Source organism: Cheilinus undulatus, linkage group 13 (genome assembly GCF_018320785.1).
Source record: "Cheilinus undulatus linkage group 13, ASM1832078v1, whole genome shotgun sequence".
Classification (NCBI taxonomy): domain Eukaryota; kingdom Metazoa; phylum Chordata; class Actinopteri; order Labriformes; family Labridae; genus Cheilinus; species Cheilinus undulatus.
Genome location: NC_054877.1, coordinates 30,100,874 through 30,126,183, shown reverse-complemented (window position 1 = coordinate 30,126,183; position 25,310 = coordinate 30,100,874). Strand labels below are relative to the sequence as shown.

At 39.4% G+C, this 25,310-nt stretch overlaps 1 protein-coding gene across 3 annotated transcripts; it reads right to left on the bottom strand.

Annotated features, from left to right (window-relative positions):
* Window positions 1-95: 95 nt before the first annotated feature.
* Window positions 96-24,784, bottom strand: LOC121519655 (phosphatidylinositol 4-phosphate 5-kinase type-1 gamma-like). 3 transcript variants are annotated; one of them, XR_005992727.1, is made up of 18 exons: window positions 24,509-24,784; window positions 19,763-19,791; window positions 19,527-19,616; window positions 19,276-19,406; window positions 19,043-19,160; window positions 15,711-15,863; window positions 11,626-11,925; window positions 11,263-11,471; window positions 11,102-11,185; window positions 8,873-8,921; window positions 8,616-8,700; window positions 8,331-8,501; window positions 7,012-7,168; window positions 6,843-6,905; window positions 5,656-6,184; window positions 5,345-5,379; window positions 1,993-2,076; window positions 96-1,876 (listed from the first exon to the last, which is right to left on the bottom strand). XR_005992727.1 is itself a non-coding variant. In XM_041802459.1 (17 exons), the coding sequence occupies exons 1-17, from the start codon at window positions 24,600-24,602 to the stop codon at window positions 1,874-1,876; spliced, it is 2,349 nt and encodes a 782-aa protein (XP_041658393.1). In that variant the 5' UTR covers window positions 24,603-24,784; the 3' UTR covers window positions 96-1,873. The 3 variants fall into 3 exon arrangements, 1 of the variants encoding a protein (XP_041658393.1); XR_005992726.1 differs by having other exon boundaries at window positions 1,846-1,876; window positions 4,871-5,379; XM_041802459.1 differs by lacking the exon at window positions 5,345-5,379.
* Window positions 24,785-25,310: the final 526 nt, after the last annotated feature.

The following is a 25,310-nucleotide window of genomic DNA, read 5'->3' as shown; positions in this document are numbered from 1 at the left end:
AAAAATTCCTGGATCCAGACGGTGATCAGGATCAGTCCCAAAATCTAATCAGTTCTTCCTTATACCATTTCTGACATATCTCAAAAATTTCATCAAAATCCGTTCATAACTTGTTGAGTTATGTTGCTAACAAACAAACTAACTGACAAACTAACAAACCCTGCCGATCACATAACCTCCTTGGCGGAGGTAATAACTTGTTCCCACAAAATTACTGCTTGTTATCACATGATAATGACTTTAATGACTTGTTTCTACAAGGTAACTCTTACCAAGAATTATCATTACCACAAGATAGTTACTTGAAATCAGACCCAACCATGGAAATAAATAATATAGACTTAATTAAAGGGCCCGTCTCTTGGATCTGATCAATAATACTGACACACATTAACACTAGCCTCCTAGCTCAGAATTGCCTCCACATTCAGGCTCAGTTCAATGTTAAAACCAGTTAAAATAAGTTTGCTAACAAGTCAGTTTTCTTGTCCTTTCTTTTCTAGTTTTCCTACTTTAGTTCAAGTCCTGGCATGGCTGTACAAAGTGCAAAAAGAAATGACTTTATAGTTAAGTTCGGCTGGCCCATAACATGACCATTACAAGACGGGAAGGAAAAAGAAAAAAAGTCGTACTATGTAAGAAGGGGTTACATTTTAAAACAGTACATTTTCTACAAGAATAAGAAAAACGTGTGCAATTGTGCGGCTTTAATAAGTAACGTAGAGTATTTTTGAAAAAAGGCAAAAAAAAAAAAAAAAATCTATTTGTTATCACTGCTTATATTTAAGGTGGACCGTGTTTTGTCAGCCCCCAGTTGGGGCTGGGCCCCAGGAAACTTTCCCCTTTGTCCCCCCTTATGGGCGGCCCTGCTCGTTATCAAAAGGTAATTGCTTGTTACCACATTCTTCCAGAGACAGTAACTTGCTTCTACAAGATAACTCAAGACTACAAGTTGTCAACATAACATCTCCTCGCAAAAGATAACTTGATCAAAACAAGAAAACCAACTCCAACAGGATAACTTGTTCCAAAAACATAACTTGTTTTTGAGAGAAAATAACCTTTTCCCCCAAAATAACTCATTTCCACCAGATAAACATCATTTCCACAAAATATTAACTCTTTCTAATGCGGCGTGAACGTTTTCCAACGAGACAATTTAATGTGCAATAAGATATTTTTCCCACTTTTTGCTACTTTGGGGGCTCTGTAGCTTGCTGATTTTTTTAATATCTTTTTTAATGATTACATATGTTTAAAAATATCAAAAGCAGGTATGAAAATGTGTTTGTCAATAAGGCATTTAAACACAACCATTCATCGTCAGATCAACATAAGATCTTACTGGACCAACACTGACAGACCAACACTGTGCATACACAGCACACAGATGAACACACATTAACTTTGTTTTGAGCGTTATCAAATAATAACTGATCATTAAATAACAAAAAGACTGCAGCCACAGGTACATGTATAAAGTGCTAAAAATAAAAGTATTTACAACTGTGCTGTGCCTCTAATGAAAATAAATGCATGATTTAAGTTTTCATATGTCAGTATTGCATAGCCAGAGCTGACACAGTGCAGCATGGCTGCCTCTTAACAGCAGCCATCAAAGTAGTTCACAGTGCCCCTCGGCTGATTGTACTCTGACATCTTTGTTTACTTACTGTTTGATGTAAGATTGTTCAGGATTCGATGCTTTGAGGTTTTATTTTGCATATATACTGATAAAACTGCACCTTCCTTTTAGTTTGAATTTATTTCAGTTATGTGTCGTCCTGTAGAATCCACATGCAGTTAAGGCCCCAAGCCTCTGTTCATGGAGACAGCCTGGGGCTCTGCCCATCACTGCTGTCTCCACTGTGAGTTACTGATAGAGCATAGGCAGATAAACACAAAGAGAGGGAGATAAAATAGACAAGTCAGTGAAACACAGCAGAACGGTGGTGAATGTATGATGAATATAACAATGAGCTGTACACTCACTGTGTAACTCTCCCCATCTGAGCCTCTTCTGGACTCTGAGCCGAAGTGCAGAGGAGAGCACACTCCGCTCTGGTCCTCTGGATTCTGCAGGTGTTAAACACAGCCAGCAGAGGGCAGCAACATAAGAATGGAGAGAAGAGAAGGTACATGAGAGAGAGAGGAAATGTGAAGAAACTGAGAAGTCATAGTTTACGGACAAGTGCTCCACAGTCTTGAGAGGTAATTCTAAGAATATATAGTCTGCTTATAGTCAGTCTTTCATTGCTTCTTACTTTTTTTTCCTATTTTAAAGACAAATTCCTTGTCATTTTTACCTATTTAAGGCATTTCGTCTTCCATGTTAAGTACACATCACAGTGTACACCTTGGACTGCATTCTATAGGATGATCTCAGTTTGGCTGGCTAAACACTAAATGATTCATAAAGCTTAACTGATTTTAAAAATGTGGGAGATCACGGACAAAGGGAAAGTTCAAAGATTTTTAACATTGTAATCTTCTAAACACATACAACTGACAATCTGGACAGTTCACGACACCACACCTGCTAACTGTTGTAATGATTTTCCAGTATGAATGTGATCTCAGAAATTTGCACAGTCAAGAAGAAAAACAAACATGGAGGATGACTGAAATCTTCAACTGGTTATCTTGACATGCGTTATAGTTAGGCCTGTCCTCAAAAAATCAATTCGGTAATATATATTCATGCGCACCTTGCCGATGCATGCAATGATGCAGATTCTACAGCCACTGAAATGGAGGCAGTGGTAAAACTGCATGATACTGCACACATCCCATTCACCAATACAACTTTGTACTCAGACGAGCATCATGGATCAAAATGTTTATCTACAGCCAAAAGACTAAAAGTAAATACACTAGATTATTTCTGGTTTCTTTGAACACCAGAAAGTTAGGAGTTGGACATGAGTCATGCAAGCTGTAAAAAAGGTAAAACACTGCAGAAACACCAGTCTTCATCAGCACACAAATTCAGACTTATTAGCAGTTAGCAACAACACCTAGGCTCACCAGGCTAATCTGTGTCATCCAAACCAGCATTGAATGATATTGTAAACACAAAGTATCCCTCAACTTCTGATCAGGAGATAATAAGCAGGGCATTACACTTTAATGGTAGAGACATGAGCTGAACATCGGCGCTGATAACAATGGCTTCAGGCATCTGATTAAGGAGTGTGATTAACACACTCCTGAATCCTACCTTGTTGGTTCATTACGGAAACAGTGGTGCCGTTTTATGCAGAAATAAAGCAAAAAGTACCTCTCATAAATTCAAGTGGGCTTATGGTAAAGTGAAACCAGAGTTGGTCATTTTAAGTTTACAAAGTAAAATATCTATGTATTTGTATTTCTCTAAATGATTATAAATAGACCCATTTAATTTACTTGGGTCTCTGAGGATATAAATATAAGTGTTTTAAAGTATAAAAATCTATAAACTATACCTTTTCTGTTACCCTCTACAATAAAGAACAGCTGCTGTGGTGAATTCAGTATTGAATATACTAATATTAGTCCATGTTTATTACCCAAAATCAATGTGTATCACGATATGTATCATATTATGAGACTATGGGATATACCCAGCCTTATAAATATTTGCAGCAAAACTAAAACAAATAAATAAATCCTGACTGAGAGATAGTTATATTTATGCGAGCTGCAAAAATATGTAACATCCAGTTGGTGTCACTACCCTGTCTGCTCATTCTCCTCAGTTACTTGAGGTATTCCTTTGGAGGCAGTCCAACCTACAATTGTAATCAAACATGTTTGATATTTATGATTCAAGATTGGGAAGGATGTGGTGTGAAAGGGAACTGTAAAATAGTCATGCAAACAACATACTTGAGGACTACTGGAACAAAAAATTGTATGTAACAAGCCTTCAATCTGGACAGGTCCCTGTGTTCATACGGGGGAAAATCAGTTCTAAAATTGGGTATAAAGTCGTCTAGTGTGTGGCCAGCCGTATGAAGATCACACATTTTGTTATACTGTCTAAGACTGTTTTTTTCCTTTAAAGACCCTGAATTCATACACTCTCAGCTGGCCTTTATCAAAAGAAATACAATCCCAACACAAACACAATATTTAATAGCTTTTTTGTGAGTTCACTGCTGTTTTTCTATTATAGCTCTTCTGATTTTCAGTGGTTTGAAGTGAGAAATACTTTTCTACATTCTAAATAAGTCTAAATACTAACTCTGCAGTTCTGTTTTGGAACTAAGAGATTAAAATGTTTGAATTTTTATCTAATGACTGCTGTGGTAGGGTTATTGCTTTGTTGCACACACTTCCAGTCATATCCAATCAAAGCCAACTCAGAGTAGTCCAGATCAATCCGATTTGTTTCAAACTTTAACATCATTGCTGTAACAAGTATTTTGTGCTTTTGGAAATACTTGACTCATAATCAGGGCCTTTTAATTGCTCCAAACGTAGCCTAAACAAACAGGTGATTTCATGTATTAGAGGGAGATTTTAAGCCAGCTAAGAACTGGAAATACTCATCAGACTTACAGCATCTCCTCCTAAAGCTTTAGGAGTCACTAAAAGGACAGCTGCAGGCCCTCGGTACTTACAGGTTTAACCTACAGCTTATGGCTAACATGTTATAAAGAGATGCGTGCTCCACTTAAATGCACAAGATGGCCCTTCAGAAGCTGTAGTTATTAATATGCAATGCCTTTTTTCAGACATTCCCACTAAATAAGTCATGGTAAATACACTTTAACTTTACTTTAAGTACTTCTGAAGATCCATAAGCAGCTCTGTTGTGACAGTAACCAGCCTTGGTATGGGATGTGATGTGGGACAAATGACACTAACTACTTTGGTGTTGACTTACATAGCTTGAGCTAGAGTTTAGCTTACGGCGGCCAAGAACTGGAGAGTACACCCAATATCTGCCATCTGCATACTGATGGATGAACACACGCAGATGAACACAGAAGAATGCACAAAAGAAGAAGAATGAATTACAACACAATGAAGGACAAAGATGCGAAAGCAGTAATATGGAAAGAAAATGGATGTTAAGATTGAAAAATGAATGCTTTATCATTTTTAAACAGTCACATAAAGAAAGAGGATTATGGAGATCTGGGCATGACATTGACAGGACGCATGAATGCAGATTGACAGGTAGAAATACATCATGCTGTGCAGGTAAGACAACCCCAGTGTTTTGCTGAGTCATTCAGAAGCATGAACTATGACTGCGGCAGCCTTGTGCTTTGGAAAAAAAAAGTTTTTTTAAAGGGCGATAGCAGCCCCACAGTACGTGCAGACTGCAACACACACACAGTCTCCGCCCTCTCACCATCATAACTCTACCACGCTGTCCTGACTGGCCCACTGCAAGAGACCCAAGAGAGGAAAACATTATCTTTACCCTCTTAACAAAAAAATAATCCCAAAGAAAGCTACCAGATACATTGGTAAGACTGATAAATTCAATCCTTAGGTTTAACAAGTTACAACAACTGTTCATTGTTACATAAGAAAACATTTTCTGGCACATGGTAGATCCTTTTCCAGCTCATCTGGCTCTGTTCTGCTACTTTGAAGCTGCCTCATTAGCTCCTCTTCTAACATCCACAGCACAAAAAAAGCTGAGACATGATAACTTACAAAGTAGATGTCAGACACTGGCACCTCCCCATCCAGAGAGTTGTGGCTGCTGGACACAGACAGCTGATTGCTTGATGGAGCTGATGCTCTCGGGGGCCTTTGGGGGCTTGCAGGCATGGAGGACGGAGGTGGGGTGATGGGGTGGTGTGGGGAGCTGTGGATGGAGGAGTTAGAAGATGCAGGGCGGATGGGAGTAAACGCTGAGGTAGGAGGGAGGGTGGGGGAGGTGTTCGGGACAGGGGTGAGAAACTTGGATTGTGCAGATGGAGAAGAGAGAGTGGAGGAAGACTGAGCAGCTGCAGGAGAGGTTAGGGGTCTGGTGGAAGGGCGGATGGAGGATGAAAGTGTGGTGGAGGAATGGCTGGATGATTGGGCAGCGGATGAGGGAGACGTGAAGGAAGGAGGAAGGGTAGAGGAGGAATGTGCAGAGGTTGGACTAGTAGATGGAGGGAAAGCACGATCAGGTGACAGGTGGCTGGGGGAGGTCTTTTCTGTCATCTGTGTGAGCTCTGTGCTCTTTGGGATTTTACTGAAGAGAGAAGACAAAAAATGAAATGTTTTAATATCTTATATATTCAGACAATAACACAATAAAAAATTGACTGTATAAAAGGATGGATGACATGACATCTCCCCTAAAGTGAAGCCAAAACAGAACAAACTTACAGAACATACTGTACTTATCATAACTCCAAGTAGTAGCAAATCATGTGAGCTCACACTTTGACTTGTTTCTAAAGTACCTCACTTTCATTAAGCAGACTTAGAACACTGAAAAAATGGCGACATGCTTCCTTTAACCTAGGGATTGTTGAACCCACAGTGCATCTTAACACTTTTCTTTTATAACAGGACTGGCTAAGTGTTTCACAGCTCAGTAGATATGGTTAGTATGTCAGTATGCCACATATAGCCATGTAAACTTTACTGCCACAGAGAGCTAACCCTGCTAATGCTATAAGTGTTATCAACACAGCTAACAAGTAGAGACGCCTGAAGCAACTGTGTACCGGAAAAGCTGGAGGCAACGCACAGAGCAGCAGGGTTAGCAGTATTAAAACTGGCTTCTGTTTAAAATATGTTTGTCAGCGCTCATTATAAGGGGTTATTTAGCTTCACAACTGTACTACAGGATGAGACTGAGATGTGTTGTCCATCTTTATAGAGTCAAATGTGCGTGTCTTTACCTGAGCTCCACTTCCACTGTTATTGTGTCCTGCTTTTCCCCATGGTAGTCAGCTTTCTGTGACCTGAAGCACACGGGATGATAGAGGGTTTCATTTTAGCGGGAAAAGCACATTTTCAGACGGATCATCATTACAGATATATCACTGCAGATTTATGTGGCATTCTTACCTGGCCACACTTGGGGAAAGCATTTGTCTCCTGAAGCGTGGGTGCTCAGGTGTATCAAAGGGGGTTGTGGGTAAAGAGTTGTTGGAGGAGAGAGTGGTTGCAGTTGAAGCTGTAGTGGCATCTTCAAAGGAAGGAGGAGTGCAGGGTGGCTCTCTCCCTAATTTTAACCAAGAAATATAAAAGAGACCATGATTAATGCAGTCATATATGTAGGCTTTAGGCACGCAGGGTACTAAGGATTCATAATGGGGCCTGATGGGCAACAACCTGGGACTGAAGGAGGGGGGTAGTAGTTGCAGAGATGAGCTTAACCATGGCTGCAGAGCCAAGTTGAAGCTCAGTGGCTTAATATTACTCTATAGTCCAGGTTTTTCACCTCTGGTAATACCCCCAGCGACTGCTGGCGGTTTGTAGACCCTGGGGACATTCACAGCACGACCAGAGGCTTTAAGCACACCTACTTCCTGCCCTTGGAGTACCCTGTACCATGCTTCCTCTCCACATCTGCACCTTACTCTGCCATAAATGAGTGTACTTTTTTTTTTTCCAATAGATTATTTTCCCATGCCCCTGTTAATTTGCAAGGCATTCCAGAGCACCACTAGGGTTGAGTCAATCCTCCTTCCCACCGTCATACAGTTTACTTGCCACATCTATGTCTTACTTCAGGTTCAATTTTGGCCCAAATATGCCAAAAACTTCTGCCAAACACTGTCTATTCAAAAGATTTAATTAATGTTTGACCAAAAACTGCCCCTTATTGTTTCATAAAAATGAGGCATAGTCCATTAAGTATTTCCTTTAAAACCTGGATTCAAATTGTGTAAATAGAAAATAAATTATTCTCTCCTTACACCCAATATACATCCCACAGTATTCTCTAATGAATAACTTGTCTTGCTTTGTTAAAAGTTTTACTTTGATTCTGTTGCTTCTATACTGCTGCTGCACTTCTACTTCTCCACAGGGATCAATAAAGACTCACTTCATTTCATTTAAAGAGAAAATGGAGCTCTCAGCTGCAGACAATTGGAGCTAATAGTGTGCCAAGTTCAGCGAGGCTCAGTGCAACAAGGGAAAAGCAGCACTCACCAGCCCTTGCTTTGTTCTCAACTATTTTTTCAAGCAGCACTAGTAGACCACACAAACATCCTCTTACAGGCTTTGATGAAGGAGACTGACGCATAACCAAAGAGTGATCTAGCTCTCAGTCTAGGTGTAATGGCATCAAGCATCCCATTCATCCTATATTTGAGAATCTTTAGGTGGAACTTGTGTGCATCTATTTTGGAAGGAGTGAAACAGTTTAAAAGCTCTACCATTGTCCTCCAGCATGGGGTAACTGCGGGCTCCTCGTAAGTTCTCCAAGTTGTCCTGATTTTCCTGCTTGTCGTCACTCACTGAGGGACGCTGTCCAACTGAACCCGTTCCAGCACTGGACTTGGACAAAAGAGGCCCTCGTCCTCTCTTTGACGGGGATGATCGCAGTGCTGTGAAAGCAGAGGACAGTTTGCATGTGCTCTTATATCAAAAAGTAAAATGTTTATGTCTGTTACTGTATTTCAGAACCAGAGGAAACATCTAATAAGAAGCTGTTAACTCACAGCAGCTCTTCTTGAAGACAATGGTGCTGCAGAATTTGTAGAATCTCTCAGCGTAGAAACCAGGTCTGTGAACTGACACTGTGTCCTGTGGAGGGTCGAGGAGCAGTGAATGGAAGATTCATTCTACACTTTCTAAAGATAATAACATTTCTTGACCTTTTATATAAAGACAGACACAGTGACAAGATAAGTACATAAATTGGACACGGTTGAATGAGTCTGCTTTTTGCTTGACTACAGACAGTTACATAACTCACCCCGTCATGGATGAGGGACTTCCATGAGTGCTCCAGTTTCTTGATCAGCCTGTTGGACAAGTCAATTAAATTATTTAGTTAAACCAATTTAAACACTTACTGTTACCTGGCAACTTAGGGCTGATTAAGAGACAGTCCTACTTTTAATGTTTATGTGCAATTTTAGACTCTGCTCTAAAATATGTCATTTTGTACACAGCACCACACACGTGTCTATGTTTGTCCTAGCAACAGCTGTTTTGCATCTCTACTTGTGTTTGTGTAGAAACAGATACGTCTGGGATTGATTTTTCCACCGTGATCTTCCTGCCTTTTAATATTCCTTGCAGACACATAATGCCAGGATTACTGTAAGCCTAAACCTAATCATTTCCTGCCCTTGTAGCCAGACAAAAAAAAAATCTAAGTTTGTCATTAAAAGTGTCCTGAAATGTCCCTTGAATGGCAGACGAGTGCAGCAGTTATTTACTACGAGAAGCAGAGGTATAAAGGTGGAAGGAGATTACTTTTAGCTCTATGGTTAACAAATGTAATATATTTTTTTTCCCACTTGAATAACAGATACCTCGCAGGACAAAACTGGCTGAAGTGGGTAAATCTGGCACAACTTCATCAACTTCCAAGGTGCATGGAGGATGAAGAGTCTTGAAGAGAACAGAAATCTCCAGTGACACTTGTAGTATAGGAAACAACTTTATTAGACCGACGCGTTTCAGCATGCAGCCTTCATCAGGGTCAGGATGACCCTGATCTTCAGGACAAAACTTGCTGCCTGATAAACACAGGTAATTTGTGTGTATTCTTCAATCAAAACTGCATTTCAATAACTCCTAATACATTGTCTTGTATGGAGGAGGTTAAAGTTTCAGTCTTTAGTTGTTTTGTTGGTAATCTTAAGCATGGCCCCCCATAAAAGAAGATAAAGGGGAGTGTGGAAAAAAAAAAGAAAATAATTTTAAAAAGAAATCATTTTATTGACTTAAGCTGTGGTAATAAACAATCTTTTTCAAAATGTTTACCTCTTTTCTTACATCAGAATTAACTTTTTGTTAATATGTAAAATGTGGATGGGTACATTGACTAAACCACTAGGAAAGTGATGTCAAACTTCTAAGCTACACTGCAATGTGCAAAAACCTCAGGATGGCAAAGAAGAAGGAACTGAAATAAGGTAAAAACTGGCAAAAATGGGTTACAAAGTGGCAAAAAATTGTAGAGATTTGCAAAAAAAGGGTTCAAAGAAACAAAAATGGGATAAAATTTTGGCAAAATGGGTTAAATGTGTTAGAAATGGGCAAAAACTTGCAAAAAATTAGTGAAAATTAGCAACACTGGGTTACAGATGCAAAAAAATGAACAGGAAAGTGGCAAAAATGGGCAGCTAAGGAAGCGAATAGACGTTAAGAGGAAGAATAGGTCAAAAATTGCAAAAGGGTGAAAAGGGGCAAAAATGGGTTAAAAGAAGGAAAAAAATGATAAAATTGACAGGAAACATGGGTTTAAATAAGAAACAATTGGATGAAAGTGGAAAAAGTAGTAAAGAAAAGCAAACAAGGGCCAAAAATGGGCAGAAAAATTGTGAATTAGGTAAAAATAGCAAAGCGCAAATGTTTAGAAAATTAGCTGCAAAAATTGGTTTAAAGTGGTGACAAAGGGATACAGGGGAAAAATGTATAAAAAAAGGGGCAAAAATAGGTCAACTGAAGTAGTGGAAAGGTGTTTAGTAGCAGTGAAAAGTAGTTAAAAGAGGCAAAAAAGGGTTCAAAAGGCAAAAGAATTAGTTCAAAGAAGACTAATAGGATAGAAATGGCAAAAATGGGTTCAAAGTAGCAACAGCTGAATGAAAGTTGGAAAATTTGGTTAAGAAAGGCAAAAGGGGTCTAAAAAGGATGGGAATTGAGAAAAATGGTTAAAAATGGCAAAACAGGGTTAAATGTGTCAAAAATGAGCAAAAAATGTCAAAAGGGGTAATAGAAGCAAAAATGGGTCAAATGTGTAAAGAATAAGTGGAAAATGTGGGGAAACCGTAATGAAAAGGATGAAGAGGGGTATAAAAGTGGAGGGAGTAGGTTATTTGAACAGACAAAAGAAACAGTTTGGGGAGTAAAAAAACTTTAGAACAATCCAATCCCCTGGCACACAGTCCAAAATACAATGCTGACAAATTTAATTGGGTAATTCATTCCTCAACATAACACCACACCTTTACCTCATAATGTAACTGCCTACCTGTACGACTGCAGGATGTCAATGATTCCAATGAACAGTAAGAGGCGTTCTCCTTTACCACCCACAGCTGGAATACCACCCATACTGCACACAGAGGACACCATCACTATCATTTTGCATGTAATGTGATATTAATGGCAGAGGATAAAAAAGTGTCATACGTGTCATCATGGTCCAGTGTGTCCCTGCATGTGGAGCCTCCCTGTATGGACTCCATCGCTGTGGAATATAAAGCCCTCTGAGCTGCACGCCTGGTTTCATCTGCACCTCCTGCAGGAGAGCCCTGAGACTGCTGCTCCCGCTCTGCTTGGGACTTGTTGTGGACTCCCAGCAGCAAACTGTAGTCCATAATCTTAAAACTTTCCAGAACCTGAGAGGAAACATACAGGTGCATTAAAAACAAATGAGCCACTTTTAAGCCTTTTCATCTCCCTTCTCTTATTTTCTTCTGATTTAAACTGTGCATTAATTCCTCTGCTTTTTATTTACAGCAAACTTCTGAGCATATTATAAAACTTTCTCACCAGACAGTCTCTCTGTAGAGTTTTGACCAGGGCACTGTACGTGTCCTGGTCCAGAGTGAGGCCTTCAGGAATGTCATTCAGAAAGTCTAGGTCTTTGTAAGTGGGTTTGGACTTCTCTCTCTCCTTCTTCGATGCTCTCCTCTTGTAAGTAGAGCCCTTCAGATCAAACTTGAGGTGCATGCGTACAGAGCGTGGTAAAATATTGTTCATCACAACAACTCTGATGTTCTTGCCTCCACACTGGACACAGTAAAGGCCAAAAAACTTTGGCAGCAAAGTCCGAGGGTTCTGGTTCAAGTTCTGGGATCATGAAACAGACAATGAGAAAGAGATGGGAAGGATTAATAAAAAAAATAAGAAAAAAAAAAAGAATTAATAAAGTATGGCTCACAGTCTATCTGCCTCTTTTGGTCACAATTCATTGTAGTTGGCCCTAAGTAACTAGTATTTTATAATAATAAGTGTAATTTTTTGGTAATTTCTCAAGAATAAGGTGGTAATTACCTTGTAATACATTACCAAGTCATAACTTAAAAAATAGAAATATTAAGGATGTTTTTACCTAGTAATAATGTCATAAATATCAAGTTATTCCTTGTAATATTGTGGCAATTCTCTGGAAATTAGGTAGTAATTTATCCTAACCCTATAACCCCAAACTTAACCCTAAAAGTTACTTGAAAATTATTCAGAGAGGACTCACTTTAATTTGGTGGGTCAAAGTAAATAAAATACCTGGGAATTATCAAGCAACTGATTTAGAAAATTATCATCTTATTTCTAGGAAATTGTTTAGTAGTTACAGTGACAAGAGTAAATGTGGTTAGTTACTGTCCACTTGGGGTGTAATGGTTCAGAGGTCAAGGTTCAGTTCATACTTTGGGTTTTGGGTCATGGCTCTGTACAGGTTCTGTTCATTGGAAACAAAAGCAACATAAAAGTCTCAGATTTATAATTCTAGGTCTTCCTCATTTATTATTATTGACAATAGTGCAGCTTACAGTCAGTTCTTGAAATGATAAAATAAGCACAATGTTAAAAAGTAAAAATTAAAATATGTGTATTCTAGAGCAATGCATCGTATTTATGATTTATAAAGTGTGCCACAACACCATCACATAGTTGTAGGTAAAAAGCTGGCGCAGTGTTTAGTTGTGCAAAATCAGCACTCATGCACATCAGACTGGCTTACATAACCACAGAATGGGATGTTGTAACAGAGCCTGAGCAGAGCGCTGTCATTTCAAACCAGGTGCCACGTATAATCGGCAAATATAAATATGCGTTTGCTTGGGTGTTTTGGTAGCCTATTGACTTCCAAATAACCAGAGTAGTTGTTCTGCTGACAAACAAAGTGTGGTCTAAAGTCAAGGACAGAGGACTTGGAGAGGGAGAACCTTTGTTTCCCTGACATCATGATCCTTCTTTGGCATTGTGCGGATGTTCAAGGAATTCCAGAGGACTGAGCTACGCAAACCACTACCTCCTCCTACACTGTTTTACCTCAGATACCTCAGGTGGAATCTTCCTACATCCCCAACAACAGCCTCTCTATGACATTGACATGTTGTAATAGGGACACTCTCTAATGCTCTCAATTATACACTCACGTGAACATACGTAAACATACACCATTAAACGTGCCAATAATGAATGTCCAGTGTTGATTATGCAACATGCACGTGCAGCAAAGGAAATAAAGACTGACAGAAAACCCTTTTTGATATCAAATAATAACACAACATTTAATTAGGGTAGATCAAGACCAGTTTAAATAACCTATGAATTATTGCTGCTCTGCCTCGTGTATTATTGCACACAGCGTTGCTTTAATATGGAAGTACATATTTTAGTTCTGTTATGGTGGAAGATATAACTACAATTTTTGTTTGCATCACAATATTTAATATCTAATACATGCGAGCTCTGGTACACATAGACACTTTGAAAAACACTGAACTGAGTGACCCCAGTCAATGTAGTTAATAAAAGGCGAAAATCTGCTATCAAATATTGATACATCAGACACAGGAGCAACTGACTTTAAAGGGAATAATAGAGAATGAGAAGACGACATCATGCAGCGCTGCTCTGAGTCATGGGTGAAATATTCAAAGGAATGCCTTCAGTTTGCTTCATAAATTACCTGGCACATTTAATCTGTCCTTAAAGAAAAAGTCTGAATTGCTTTCATATGGTTTAAAAGGAAAAAAGAAACAAGAGAAGAACAACAAAAAAAAGGATTCTATCGGGAAAACTGAATTTTGGGGTGAAATAAAAATAGAGAGAAAATCACAAGGAAAATTATACATTTCCATATGAGTTAGCAGATCAGGACTGGGCCCACCACTAGTCAGTCATATATCTCCACATTAACTACTGTGTGTTTGGACTAAGTGCTTACACTTTCTGTGAGATTAAATGTTATAAAACTTTGTAAGATCATTATTAGTTTTGCAGTGAAGGAGGGCAGGATCTGCAAATTCACAGGCCAGAGGGCTGCAAGCACATCTGTACTCTGGACACTCTTTGTGGCTAAAACAAGACAAATTACTAATTAACAATGTAAAATTATCTCAGTAACCTTCTTAATCTTAACTTTTTTCAGCCATACCAAAAAGGCCAGGTTTTGTATGATGTGTTAAAAACGGCACAAGCAGCTTTGCATTATTTGTGTCAATGTGTATCATCACATTTTCTATGAGGCTCTGATGAAATGTTCTCATGATGCTAACACACCTATCATTATCAGGGGTGGAAAGTACCTAACTACATTCACTCAAATTACTGCAATTGAGTAGTTTTTTGGGGTACTTTTTTGAGTACATTGTGAAAACAGTACTTTTACTTCTACTTAAGTAAGTTTTAACCCAAGTAACTATACTTTTACTACAGTACTATACTCTTTTTTTTCCTCCTTTGTTGACTACACAGTAGCACAAAGAGGGAGAATAGTTCCATTTTTGGTGTATCATTGTTTTTGATGAGACACACATTTGTACCATGAGTGAAGTTATCAACTGTGCCTCTAGGTGTTCCTAACGCATGTATAGTGTGTTTTCTCCATCAGTATGCATTGCCTTGAAATGAGCTTGACGCTTTGCTTTGTTCTTGCCAGAGAAGACCCACTTTGCCACAGATTTTCAAAGATTACTGCAGCTCTGTCATATTGTAAATTATTAAACACTTCCAAAAGTTTAGTTTGACTACATGTAGTACTATAGAACTCTATTTAAGTTTAATTAATGCTGTTGATTTTGCTGTGTGTTTTCTTGTGTTATAGAAGTGTGACTTTACCTGAACAACCCCGTTGGAGATCTATCCTCTTGTTGTTCTTGCCAACAACAGATCATATTTTACTGTACAACTCCTCAGTAGCTACATAATACTTAAAGTAAACTTTTTTACTTTTACTTGAATATTTTTTAAACTAGTACTTTTACTTGAGTAAATTTTAACCAGAGTAACTGTACTTTCACAAGAGAACAACAATCATGTACTTTTCCCACCTCTGTTATTAAGGGTTTACTGACTCCTTATTTTACGTCCAGATTATGCAGCTTTTTTTAAGACCACTGCTGTACAACAATCCGATGTGTTTTGGCTGCAGCACCATGCACCTGCAGGACAGCGTGACACATCCACAAGCCTCAGCCCATTCTTGTGCGTCTCTGCTGTGCTCATGATTAGCCTGTTAGGAGTGCTTAGCCCTCGTCTCTGTCAGGAACAACCTTGCTGCTCAGTTCTATTAGAGAGTCACCTGCTGGCGTCACAGGAGCTCAGGGCAAACAACAGGGAGCAGGGTAAAGAGGATAAAGATGACTGGAAGTTTCTGCTGCTGCTTTACTCATGAGCATGTGCAAACACCCTATGCAAACTCATTCAAATCTGTGAATCTGCAGATACCTGTAAACCTGCAAATACAAAACTCTTAATCATGCATATTAAGTGGCAACTGACAAGTTTTAGTGTCTTGTGTCTGCAAGCAGCTAAATTGCACAACAAAAGTAATGTGATATGATTTCATATGGAAAGTGCTTGAACTTTGTAAACTGCTGATTCTTATGAAAGAAGGTTTGACTTACCATGTAGTATCCAGGAAGAAGTTTCTGTAGAAACTCTGCTTCTTTGTGCTGAACAGTTTTAATGATGAACTCATCATCACGGGTAACGTAGAATATGGAGCCACTAGCTCCTGGGTTTGTCAACTCAATCAGCGGCTCATTACACAAAGAATACTGAAGGGGGAAGACAAAGAGAGAAAGAAAGAGGATAAACATTAAACCGGTGTTTTAGCTGAAGTGTGACAATCTGGCCCACAATCTCTGATATGGCTGTGTGAACACACAACAGTCATAAAAGCAGACAAGCTGATTATAACCCCACCTTGCCTGATTTAAAAGAAGAATGCGTCCCTCTGCTTAAAGGCTTTGAAAATTCAGGTCTTGGTGAGATGCTTGTTCTGTAATTTCGTCTTTATTTGCACTCTTCATGTGTGCAGCAGGGCTGCATAGTGCTGTTAATGTGGGATCCAACAGAGCTTACAGAAAGCCAACCAAAAGACTAACACATCTACCCACTGACATGGCAGTGCTCATCAGCAGCTGAGGAAGAAGGGAACTTTGCTTTAAAGTGGAAGTGTGCACACTACTGAGTACAAAGGCGTTCTGTGTGTGGGAGGACAGAATTACACATCTTGTTTGTTAGGAGTTAAAACCGTTTATTACGGCATTTCCACTTTAAGGTAGAATCACTAATTTCACTGTGAAAACACTACTTTGATCCACGTAGCTGACTATTCAAATCTACATGCATAAGAGCTAAATACAAACATTTAGATAGCAACATTTGGCCCAAAATTACATTCTTACAGTAATGAAGTACCATTCAGACTTTGTAAATAATGGCATGAGTTCTAGCAAAGTTGGTTACAATCAGGACACTTAAGCCGTTAAGTAGGAGGAAGTGTCCGAGGCTTGTAGTCAATCTGTCCAACAAAGTAATTCAATTTTCCAGCTTTCTAAATCAGCACAATGCAATTACACCCGTACTCCACCTCTCCTCCAACAACACAAACACACACAGACACAAAACAGTCCCTCACTGTCTACTGTCAGTGCCTGGAGTTTAAAAAAGAAAAGCTTTAGTCAGTTAATCTGCCTCTGGCACAGGGAGACTGTGAGCTTAAACGTGAAGCAGAGAACGCTGTACGTCGAAGCATGTGTATATGTGCTGTTATCGTGCTGCTCACTTGCAAAATATGTAACAGCAGGTAGATTTTTCATCGTTAAAGTGAGCTAATTTTTTATATGTGAAAGTATAATGTTCAACCTGGTGGTCTGATGTAAAAAGGAGTGTGTTTTCTTTGATATGTCTCGGTATCACATTTCAAAAGCTTTCAAATAGAGCTTCAGACCAAGTTCATATTAGGTCATGTAGTGTTAAAACTACATTACAGTCTACTGCTGTACTCTAAGGAAAAAAAACAACCAAACTAAGCCACTCTTATATGCACACATATGATGTGAATTATTTGCATTTATCTAAATTATCATTTTTTAGTTTATATTTTAGTTGTCAGTTCATTCAAGTCCAGCTAGTTTCCTTCTTTTGTTTGGCTTTTGCTCTTTTATGTAAGAGGAAAAATAAAGGTGATCAGAGAGAGAGAGTTGGGAATGACATGTAGGAAAGGAGCCACAGGTTCAACTTGAAGCCAGGCCGCTTGCTTGGAGGAATACAGCCTCCTTATAATAGAGGCAAGAACTTATCATTATCACATTGTGGTCTGCTACTAATAGCTGTAAAAAGATTACATTTCCTCTATATGGTCTCAATCCAACTTGATTTAGAACCATTCAATTCTCTTATGACACCTTTCATACAAAGCAGGTCTAGACCAATGATTTTTAACCCCAAGGAAAGGCTAAAATCTCATGGCACACCATATCTTTATCTATACAATACTGCCTCTTTGAAACATGTTACACTAATTCATGCTGTTATATAGTTGTAGTAAAATTGTGTGGTTGTAGAAATTCTAACGGCCCACCAAGACTTTCCCCAAACCATTTGAGAACTACTGTCTTAGACTGTTCTCTTTTCCCATAATAATTGCAACTGTGGCAAGGAACTATGAAGAAAAATGCAGAAAACCCAAGGAAAGCGAAACTCAAGGGTGGATGGTCATCACCAACACCAGACAGAAATCAGTATTTTGAATGAGCAGGTGCTGGGCAGTTTACTTATTTAGCACCAAGAGAAGGTCTGGCAAGGACTGACTAGAATTTTGGACATTTGGATGCAAAGAAAGATCAAACTTTATGAGGGATGGACAACATTACTGACATGATATTGGTGTACATAGATACTAGGTTAAAAAATATTTTTGCTTGTATTTACAACCAATTTGTTAGCTGTAAATATCTGCTAATGTTGGCTGTTAATCAGCCACATATACAAATAAGTTTGTGGAGTTTTAGGGAAGATCAACAGACCTACAATCATGTGTTTAAGGCCAGAGTCAAGCTCGACACATGTAGGGACACATGTGTGTCGTTTTGCAGTCAAGGGCTTTTCACTACTGGTGATAGGCCTGGAGATTGCAGGCTGTTTTCAGCCCTTGAGATCCTGGGCACGACCAGTGGCTCATTGCAAACTCACTACCCGCCCAGATTGTACCCTAGTCGTGCTTACTTGCCACATCCACCCCTTACTCTGCCGTAAAGGTGTGAACTTATTTAATTTTTTTTTCCAACAGATTATTTTCCCATGCACCTGCTAAAATGCAAGGACATCCAGAGCTCAAAACATGTTGACACACATGTGTGCCGCTCTGCAACAAGCTGGACGGCATCTCTTTTTTCCAGCTCTTTTCACCTAATATGCCCAGTACTGCTGGCAGTTTCCAGGTCCTTTGGACATTCACAGCTTCACCAGGGGCTTTTGGCAACCCCATTACCTGCCCAGACAGTACCCTCAGCCATCGTTGCTCACCTCATCTGCCCTTTACTCCGCCCAAAGGTATGGACTTTATTATTTTTTTCAACAGATAATATTCCTATGACCTTGATAATATGCAAAGCCATCAAGAACACGACCAGGTTGTGTCAACCCTTTTTCCCACCTGATGGTGCTTACTTGCCATTACACACCTCAATTTTTGGCCCAAACATGCCTAAAACTTCTGCACAATACTGAACATCAGTTGAAGTCCACATCAGCTAATATGTTCTTAAAAATATCAGCATATTAGATGTCGGCAAAAATCCAATATCGTGCATCCCTACTTTTTACATGTAAATGGTTGCTTCACTGATGATGCTGTATGTAGCACAAAAAGCCCTGTCACTGCATTTAATAAGACATTCAAACACTCCCAAAGCAGCACCAGTGATCAGAAAATATATGAATATCTTACCAGGTAGTCATCCGGCCTGATCCCAAACAGCTCTCTGAAGTACCTGAAGGCCACAGGGGCATAGGTTTTAAACCGGAAGTCCGGGAAATGATGAGCTGGTGTCAGGTTACTGCCTTCACTGTAAAAGAACAGAGCATAAGGGGTCCAGACAGGAAGAGTAGAAGATTAAAGACTACATTAGTCACTTCCTCTGATACACATGCACATACAGTAAACATCTCACACAAATTCACCTGGGGAAGAAGATGCTTTCAACCACATAGAAGTCCTGCATCAGCACATCTCTCTCAGGCTTGGAGCTGAGGTTGCCTACAGTATATCCAATGCCCAGCTGAATGGCCCCCTGCAAGGCGGAGGAGGTGGTCTGGAGGTGGAGAAAATTAAAAGAGAGAAAGGTGTGGGTGGAGAGTAGTGTAATTGTGACAATGAGCAAATCTACAACTATCTCTTAAGAAAGAAAAATAGATGAGTAGAAAAAGTTTACCTTCTTGTATGTTGTCTCTCCAGAGGCGTCGACCCTCCTGTGGCCGATCTTTTTCTCGTGGGCTGGGCCCGTTCCGAACGGCGACGGCATCTATCACAAGAATATTTGTGTAATGTATTGTATATTGTCCTTACAGGGGGCTTTTAGATTAAAACATGCAGCAAAACCAATAAAATGAGAGAAAAGGAAAATACAACTTGAGACGAGCAGACGTAAGAAGTGAAGTAGTGTCTCACCTCTGTTATCTGAGCTCTCTTGGCTGGATCTGTGTGCAGAGACAGACAGGGAGAGAAGTAGGTTGAGAAGTATGCATTTCAGTACTTTGCTCAACATTATGTTGATTTAACAGGGAATTTCGACTTTAATAGCCTTTGATTAGGGGATATATTTGCTTTAGTTGCTTGACATTTATTCAAGAAAGTTAGCCTGTCAGATGTTTTTCCCTGCAACAACATGACAAACATTGAAGACATATTCTCTATGATGTTATAAAGAAAAGCATAAAATCCTAGCATCATATTTACTCATTATTTGGCCATCTAAATAGATTTGGGTGCACAAGCAAGTAGAAACTGTACAAAAATCCATTACCACTTAAGTAAACAGAATCTTCAGAGCAACTGTGGGATATAATCAGAAGCTCCAAGCTGTCCCTAATGCGCTACGTCAACTTAGTCAGCATCTTTTCCTCTGTTCAAAATAAGTTTGTGGTAAACTCACCAGCAGAAGAGTTCAAGCCTACAGATAATCAATAGTCTGATAGTCCAGAAAGCTTCACATTAAGTTGTGAGCTACTACAGACTGTATAGTCTTTGTTTTCTATTCCTGGATCAGTGAGATTTGTACTGAGAAGGTTGGACCTCTGGATTGGATTGACTTCCTCCCTAATCTGAGTCCTGCTATTGGCTAAAGTCTACAGATCACATCAGCAGCCAATCACACGTAAGGATTAGGAGGAATCTTTCCACTGACATGAAGGACTCGACTGTATTTGTTTGTGTCTTTGCATTAAAGAGAGGAACAAGCAGCAGGAAGGAAGGAAATGAATGGGAAAAGAGAAAGCTGGAAGTGTTTTGCTGCTCCTAACTGCATGGTTAACATCATCGTGTTTGATTGCCGGTCATGTGAGAGTGGAGATTAAGGAAGAGCAGCTGATGAAGTACGGATAATGAATCCTTAAGCTGTGATAAAGTACAGCAAACTGTTGCAGACTTTCTATCTCTAAAGCACGACATCACACAATACTAGTTGATACTCACTGGGATCCTGAATAAATACATACAGGGACATAAATGCAAACAAAATTAAAGAATCATGCACCAAGAATTAGAATTATGATATAAATCACAGGTTTCATAAAAAAAATTTTAAAAGTAGAGTGTCTGCTGCATAGTGTGATTTTGATGCAGCTCATTTCAGTGACCGTTGATAGATATGAGACACTATCACATGCACATCAAATATAACCAGTTAAACCTTGGGTACACTTAAAAAATTAAAATTTGTGATAATTCTTTGCACTCTTTTAGATGTTTAGATACAAAAAAAAAATTAAAAGAAAGACAGCACGTCATTCACCCAAAAAACGCCAGTGCCAGGCCAAGTTAATTGCATTTTTATCAGCAGTGTGTGAATGTTGTATAGGTATCAGAAACTTAAATGCATAAACATTATTAAGTGCTATGATAGCATTATCAAGTGCTGTACTTTCACAGTCAGTGCATCAGCTGTACAGTCGTTTAGGGGTTAGTCCTGTTGCCTCACAGCAAGAAAGTTCCTGGTTCAGGTCCAGAAAGGACCTTTCTAATTTCCATGTGCATGTTATCCGCCTGTATGCATGGGTTCTCACCGTATGCTCCGCTTCCTCCCATAATCCAAAGATATGTGTGTTAGGCTGATTTGTGATGCTAAACTGCCCATAGGTGTGACTGTGAGTGTGGCTGCTTGTTTGTCCAGGGCTGCAAGTGTGGCCAGGGCCCTCTGGTGGGCCCCAGAGGTACTGCAGATGGGCCACAACAGCTCATTAAGAACAGAAAACCATAGAAATTACTTTGTAAAAAACACATTTTAAATGATAACAAAATATTTGATTTCATGTTATTATTTGAAGCATAAGAAGTAACAGCTAGAAGTGTTAACCCATGTTTCCTTTCATCATTTATTTTGTATGATGCTGAAACCAGTGTCATGGTTGGGCTGTGGCACTGGTGAGTTTAGTCACATGAACTAATGACCCTAACCTAACCTAACCTAACCTAACCTAACCTAAGCATTCTCACTGAAATTCTGTGTTTATTAAACAAAAATAACTAGGTAAATATATATGTCTCATGCTAGGGCAGGATTAGTGGTTTTTGGTGTGCTTCAGAAGATTTATAGGCCTCAAAATGGGCCCCAGCATACTGAAGTTAGGAAAAGACTGGTTTAGATGATGGATAGATAAAAGTGCATAATAGTTTTAACTGTTGGGATTTGTTATGCTGGGCTGCGGTTACTGTGAAGATATTGATATTATAATATCCAGTTATGTTATGAGGGTCATGCTTGATTTCACACCCTCTCTTTGTCAAACACCAATATTTATAAAACTTATATATACTAATTAAATCTTGATCCTGGAAATCAAGGTTCTCTAGTCCGGAGGAAAATCAGAGAAGCACAGACTCCAAGGTGTTTGAAGTCCAGTGTTTTCAGTTTTCACAGTCAGTGATGGTTTGGGGTGTCATGTCATCTGCTGCTGTTGGTTCACTGTGCTTTATCAAGTCCAGAGTCAACGCTGTCAGCCATCTACCAGGAGATTTTAGAGAACTTCATGCTTCCATCTGCAAAAGAGCTTTAAGTGCATACAGATTTCCTTTTCTTGCAAGGCCTGGCGCCTACCCACCAAATCTACCAGAAACTAGTTTCCTGACCACGGTGTTACTGTGTTTGACATGCCAGCAGACTGGTCTGACCTGAACCCCATAGGGAATCTCAGGGGTAATGTAAAAAGGAAGATGAGAGACACCAGACTCGAGATGATCAGAAGGCTGCAATCAAATCAACCTGGGCTGCATAACACCCCAGCAGGACCACAGACTGGTTGGCTCCATGCCGTATTGCATAGATGAAGTAATCTGTGCAAAAGGAACTCCAACCAAGTACTCAGAACATAAATGCGCATAATTTTCCAGAAAGTCAAAACTTTTGTGTTATATGTCCTTTTGGACTGATATTCTGTGATATTCCAGTATTTTGAGATAGTGGATTTTTGTGAGCTGGAAGCCATAATCAACAAGAATAAAACAAAAAGTCTTGAAATACTTCACTTTGTATGAGATGAATCTAAGTTTCACTCCTTGAATTAAATTACAGGAAAGAGAAAACAACTTTGTTCATTCATGTTCACTCTATTTTTTAGATACACCTGTATATGTTTGATTGCATTTTTCCTCTCTTAAATAAAACAATTGGAATTGTTTGAAAATGTTTACAGCACTAGTTAAAATGTACGCTTGAGGAATGAGAAAGCATTACATGTTAACATATGACCATTGGTCATTATTATCAGGCTTTTTCTTGGGTGATAATTATTTTCTTATAATGTATTTTAAACATTGTATGGGTCATTAATTTTTATCTTTCCCCAAAGTGGATCTTTATGATTCCTTTTGCTTTTGTGCAGTGACAGGACACCCTGTTTGGCCATACCTATAACCTGCAGATTAACTTTGTATCGAAGCCTGTCAGGCAGAACAATGAGGAAGAGTATCCCAGGGCAGACGCACACACAGTGAGTCTCTGTGGGATTAGGGTCAGGCCTGAAAAACATGCCACCAACCTGTAAACAAACAGCCTTTCTACACAGTATGTAACAGCTAGGCAATCTTTACAACAGTTTGTCTGACTGACTTAAAATGCAATGGAAATGTAAATTAACAGAGGGCTTACTAAGACATTCCTATGATGAAACATTTTGTGCCAGTGTAAGAGAATTGTGCCTCAAGGCCCCTTTGTGTGTGTGTGTCATAGCAAAGAGGATTAGATCCCTCTCTTAGTTGAGAAAGTGGTGGCCTGTTGCTGTGACATTAATGTGACACTCAGCGCTGGAGTAGATTTTTATGCCCAGAGGCTCTCTGCACACAAGTATAATCTGGTGGACTTAATAATAATCATCCGTATACGCAAACATCCTATGTAGCTGCTTATACATGGACATGCACGCAGGAAAACAGCTCAAGGGAGCAGCTGAAGTGCTTTCTTTTTTATGTACACATATATTTCATAAAGTAGTCATACACATTCTGTCACATTTGTGGCCGTGACATCCACAGGGACACTTGGAATTGATACCCAAAGAGGGATTAGAGTGCGGTTTATGATATAATTCCATATCAGATTATGTAAAGCACTCTTTAGATTTAGCTGGGTAGAGGAAGAGACATGGTAGGACTCATGAAGAAAGAAGGAGGTTGAAGAGTGGAACAAAATGACACTAAAGGGCACAGAGTGTGATGACTACAGTAGTTGATGTGAAAACACATTATACATGAGTGTAGTCTGCATGTAAACAGTCATTCTGCTAAGATGTTAGTCATCCATATTCTGCTCTAGTTCTGTTTTGAATGTAAACATGATTAATTTGCACCTTGTGTGTGCCAGCCTGCAGTGAGCCTTTAACACTGTGTGCCATTAAAACCGAGCAGCACTGAATTGTATCTTGACACTGTTATCTAAGCTAGCAATTCATTATTCATTCCACATCTTAGGTTCCTTTAACTAAAAGAATGCTTTCTGCCTTGGTTGTAAAAATTCAGGTAATCCAGTACATTAATGTGGTCGTGCTTTGACACATTCAGATGCACCGTAAAATGCTGCCCACTTCAGTCTAACTTCTACCCACAGTGCACCTGCTATCACCGGAAGCTAGCCCACCAAAATGATTGAACTCTGCCACTTATCGAAAATACAGGATATTAACGCTAAATAAGAGACATACGAACCTGTGTCCCCCAGGTCAAGCTGTAAACAGACGCTGGTGCCCGCTGCTTCACTCGTCCTCTCGTCATTCCCGGTTTCCGCAGTCCCCCCTTCCATCTCCCGGACGCTTCCTGGCGACGACGCGCAGCCTTTACCTTCCTCAGTGACGAGATGAGGCGTTAAGCGCTTAAAAGGGATCTGGGATTTGTGTCATTTCTGTCTTCAATTCCTACAGCCACAGTTTCACTCTCATTATCCCACGACTATGTTTGTCTCTGCATTTAGCCAGACACAGCCACAGCCACACATTCAGATCCAGCGGTGCTGATCATCTCTGCCGCTACAGTGCGTCATCATCCTCACGCAACGGCTGATGCGCGTGCCGCTACGGCATCATCAAAAACTGACAGAATAACCGTTAATGGCAGTAACCTTTGGGCGGGTTAGTAGGTTAAAATTTAATTTAAAAATGCGAAATTTTGTTCAAACTGTAATGATCAAAAAAAGAGAGCAGAGTGAGGAAATTTTGGTTTGGGTCCAAGCACAGAGATTAAAAATTTCGAGTTTTGATATTTCTACTATTCTTATTCTTCACTCATTTCTCATCTGACGTAAACCGTTTTCACTGAGTAGCAGCCTGATTTTTTTCCTTATAATTTTTTTTAAACGTACAGCTAATACCATTACACTATATCCACACAAAATAGACTTTTTACAAAAATGTAACCGTGACTTTATTTGTTGTACTGTTTAGCAGCAATATATGGTTGCAGAATTTCCCCCAGAACATCAAGACTTGCCCCAAGGAAAACCAGTTCAGAACCA

Excerpts from the sequence above, each read along its gene's own strand:
- LOC121519655 (XM_041802459.1), bottom strand. The coding sequence starts at position 24,602 with ATGGAAGGGGGGACTGCGGAAACCGGGAATGACGAGAGGACGAGTGAA. Across the intron at positions 19,161-19,275 it reads GAAAGCATCTTCTTCCCCAG|TGAAGGCAGTAACCTGACAC; the intron begins GTGAATTTGTGT and ends GTTCTTTTACAG. Across the intron at positions 15,864-19,042 it reads TCAGGCCGGATGACTACCTG|TATTCTTTGTGTAATGAGCC; the intron begins GTAAGATATTCA and ends TTCCCCCTTCAG.